This window comes from Cavia porcellus, unplaced genomic scaffold (genome assembly GCF_034190915.1).
Source record: "Cavia porcellus strain 051 isolate PalLab524CR breed Dunkin Hartley unplaced genomic scaffold, mCavPor4.1 scaffold_17, whole genome shotgun sequence".
In the NCBI taxonomy this organism is placed as follows: domain Eukaryota; kingdom Metazoa; phylum Chordata; class Mammalia; order Rodentia; family Caviidae; genus Cavia; species Cavia porcellus.
Window position 1 is genome coordinate 44,562,680 of NW_026947500.1, and position 4,067 is coordinate 44,566,746.

A 4,067-nucleotide genomic window follows, 5' to 3' on the forward strand; every position below is an offset into this window, starting at 1 on the left:
AATCAGAATACAATAAAATTTTGAGTCAGTTGCTTACCTAAATGTTTAATTTATACCAGGGAATATATCCTAACTCCACTAATAAACTAAATCCATTTGTTATTAAATATCCAAATTCATTAGCAGAGGACTGTTTAGCTTTCTCTTCACCCGGTGATTTGTCTTTGTGTGAATTTAAGGGAATAGTTACCAATTAGAGAGGAAGGCCATGATGGTTCCTACAGAATGTTCAGTTAAGTAAGATGAAGTAATTGGGCTGTGGCAGTGTCTGCCAGTGAAATACCCCTGAGGCCTAATTAACTGCAGCTAAGAAAGTTTAGAGTTCACCTGCAAACAGGACATGTGGCTTTGGTGAGGCTCCAGAGCAAGGATCCTGCAGTGGTCACATTTATAAATCAACCACGGCTGAGTGGAATGGAATATTTTTAATGTTGTAACTTTCCTTTGTTTATTCATAAACTAACAGGTGCTCAAGACCCTGGCCACATAGCTATTTAGACAAGTTGATAGGTGAGACATTTTTTTATTTATTAAAAAAATTTTTTGGTACAGGGAATGGAACTGAGGGCCTCCTGCTTGCCAGGCAAGAGCTGTGCTGCGGAGTTACATCCTTGGTCCTTAGGTGAGATATTTTTAAAGGAAGTCATCAGGACAGAATGTCATAATTAAATGAACCCAAAAAATCATTTGATTACCCCTCATTACCACCGATCTAGGCTTCAGCCTTTCTTTGCATGTTGAACTCTGAGAATGGTCAAATCAATTATAATTCTATAAATTTAGAAGTAAAAGTATTCTTAGGTCTCTTGCTTACCATTGAAATACAGTTAAGCTAAAATCATACTCAATATTAGAAACTTACATTCTAAAATTTTCCCATTTGTTATTACAAAAGAATTTTCAATGATATTACACAATTTGAAAATATCTCTGTGAAATTCATATGCATATTAGTATATATAATAACCTATTTTGTTATATATTTTATTTTCTAATATTGGACATTGCACACAATTTATAATTTTCTCAGGTATAAAAAACTCACTGAATATATTTTTACAGAATAATTTATTTAAAAATATTTTCCTTTAGGTTTTATATCTAGGAAGAGTGTTATGAAGTTAAAGAGGCAAAGTGATTTTTATTTCTTTAATGTTCCCTCTAAATCACTTGTGTTGTCTTATTATTTTATTTCCACTGTTTTCTTTTCATATCTGGCTGTGAGTTGTCTGTAGAAAAAGGGAATGTAATGAAATTATTGTACTTGTTTTTCATATATACATAGATATATGATTATGTGGTTATATGAATGCTAGATAAATAATAAAGCCCTTTGTCCAGTTAACTCTGAAAAGAAAAGAAACATTGTTAGCCGAATACTTTCAGTTATACTTATATGTTCTCTTTTCATTTCTTGGTAGTGTTTATGCCCCCAAGTGAGGATACTTTCCTCGCTTTCTATTAATAATGCAGTGTTCTTTATCCAAGAATGATGAATGCTATGGCAGAAGACAGAAGAACGTTTGGAGCAGAAACTCAGAAGTAGGGTGCATCATTGTCTGGTGGATGGAAAAAGTGCTACAGTGATAAAGTATCAGAAGAGGGATTAAGAAAGGCATTTAACATGGACATGCTTATAGATATATAAAGGAATATACATTGCTACACACAGTGAGTCCAACAAAGTGTTGTTGAATGAGTGTAATTATGTATTTGTGGTATATAATCTATCTATAAATCATACATCCTTTATCTTATCTAGTTAACTGTCTGTTTCTGTATTCCACATTGTTTTTATTTTCATAACTTTAAAATAAGGGTTCTTTTACTTTATCAGCCTTTATGGGTTGAAAAGCTTATGCCAGAGAAATTTTAAGTTCAATATTGAAACTGTAAATTTAACAAATGAGACTGTATCAAATCATCCATGAGACGTAATTTTGCAGGATTAACAATATTAGCTACTAATGAAATTATCTTGAAAGTCAAATTCCCCAATAACATATTTTCAAGCTCAACATATAAAATATGCCAAAACTATAAAAATGGAATGTACCCTTCTTTTTAAGAGTTTATTTACATTTCTCATGAAGTAGGTACAAATTTTGGAAAAACACAGTGAAAGGATGACAGTACTTGAGCTCTTTGGTTTGTGACCAGGGAGGTGTAAGCATTCATGGAGATACAGCAAATGTGGGACTTAGTCAAGCATCTATCTGTCATCTTATAGGGCTCCACACGTTGAAGACATGATGCCAGTCACTTTGGTAGGTGCACTGAGGAAGCACCACGGATATGATATGTATATGGCTGGTGCCAGGGAGGCTGTGTCCCCAGCGATTTACACATTTTCCTGGTCTGCTTGCTTAGATTGCCTTGCATGACAGGTATTGATCATGTCTTAAAAGAAAATTGGGGTTTCGGCTATGAATTCTAGAAGAGGGAATAAGCTTTTCCTCTATGCCATGCTTTATAACTTACACAGTATATCTCCTGGTTGTAATTTATATGCTCACAGACAGGGAGGAAGGATCAGACCTTTGTGGGAAGGGAAGGATGTAACAAAGTCTTAAGGTGTTAGAAATGGAGAATCCAGAGTTCATGTACATAGCTCCATGCCTTCTTGTTTAAATTACCCAATAATTGATGCTTTATGAGTGTGTTATAGGTGACAGAGAGTATTAGGCATCTGAAGAGAGCATCATGGGGAAAGCTAGCAGGCTGAGGGACGCCAAAGTCGTGCTCCATATGATTCAGAGATAGTGAACAGCTTATCTCCGCACTACCACATTCAGGCTATGACCCTGCATGATTAACTGTCTATCTTTATCTTTGGTAGGTAATTCAGAACTTGTGAAGGTGTTACTTCCTGAATGGATCACCCCACGCCTCCCAATAATGTGTCTGAGTTTATTCTCTTGGGACTCACACAGAATCCACACTTGCAGAAAATACTCTTCCTTGTCTTTTTGTTCATTTTCTTATTTACTGTGCTGGCCAATTCGCTCGTTGTCATCACCATCTCCCTCAGCCCCTCCCTGTCTGCTCCCATGTACTTCTTTCTCACCTACTTGTCCCTCATAGATGCCTCCTACACCTCTGTCACCACCCCAAAAATGCTCATCGACCTGCTCTACCAGAGGAGGACCATCTCTTTGGGGAGCTGTCTGACACAGCTCTTTCTGGAGCACTTCCTGGGCGGCTCTGAGATCATTCTACTTATTGTTATGGCCTATGACCGCTACGTGGCCATCTGCAGGCCCCTGCACTACATGACAATCATGCGGCAGGGTCTCTGTCGCCTCTTGGTGGTGATAGCCTGCATGGGAGGGATCCTGCATGCCACTGTGCAAATTCTTTTCATGGTCCACCTGCCCTTCTGTGGTCCCAATATCATTGACCATTTCATGTGTGACCTCTTTCCATTGTTGAAACTGGCCTGCAGCGACACCTACTGGCTGGGGGTGGTGGTGACAGCCAATAGCGGAGCCATGTGCTTGCTCATTCTGACCATGCTGCTTGTCTCTTACGCTGTCATCCTGAACTCCCTGAAATCTCATAGCTCTGAAGGGCGGCGCAAAGCCCTCTCCACCTGCGGATCTCATTTTACTGTCGTTGTCCTCTTTTTTGTACCTTGCATATTCACTTACATGCGTCCTGTGGCTACTTACCCCGTAGACAAGTTGGTGACTGTGTTCTTCGCAATCCTCACTCCCATGTTGAATCCTGTAATTTACACAGTGAGAAACACAGAGGTGAAAAGTGCCATGAGGAGTTTCCTGAAAAGGAGAAGAAGTTAGCTCTTTCTAAATGCCAGGAAAATGATGGTGCACACCACAGGGAGGACTATCTTTATAATGATACAAGAGAATTAACAAATTTTACATGTTGTTGACAGAAAATTAAACAAATAGGAGTCAGTGTACCTTCCTAGTAACTGTGGTTATTGGGGAGTTAATACTAACAATGTGCTTTTGAGAGCTAGAGCCTTTTGCCAGATGCATTGCCCCGGCTTCCCTATTCATGTGCATGGTTTTAGGCTATGAAATTGAATGAACTGTAGCTCT

At 38.4% G+C, this 4,067-nt stretch overlaps 1 protein-coding gene across 1 annotated transcript; it reads left to right on the forward strand.

Annotated features, from left to right (window-relative positions):
• Positions 1 to 2,873: 2,873 nt before the first annotated feature.
• Positions 2,874 to 3,800, forward strand: LOC100733483 (olfactory receptor 4C3D-like). The gene has a single exon (XM_023563075.1). The coding sequence runs from the start codon at positions 2,874 to 2,876 to the stop codon at positions 3,798 to 3,800; it is 927 nt and encodes a 308-aa protein (XP_023418843.1).
• Positions 3,801 to 4,067: the final 267 nt, after the last annotated feature.

Coding starts and splice junctions, on each gene's coding strand:
- LOC100733483 (XM_023563075.1), top strand. CDS start 2,874: ATGGATCACCCCACGCCTCCCAATAATGTGTCTGAGTTTATTCTCTTG.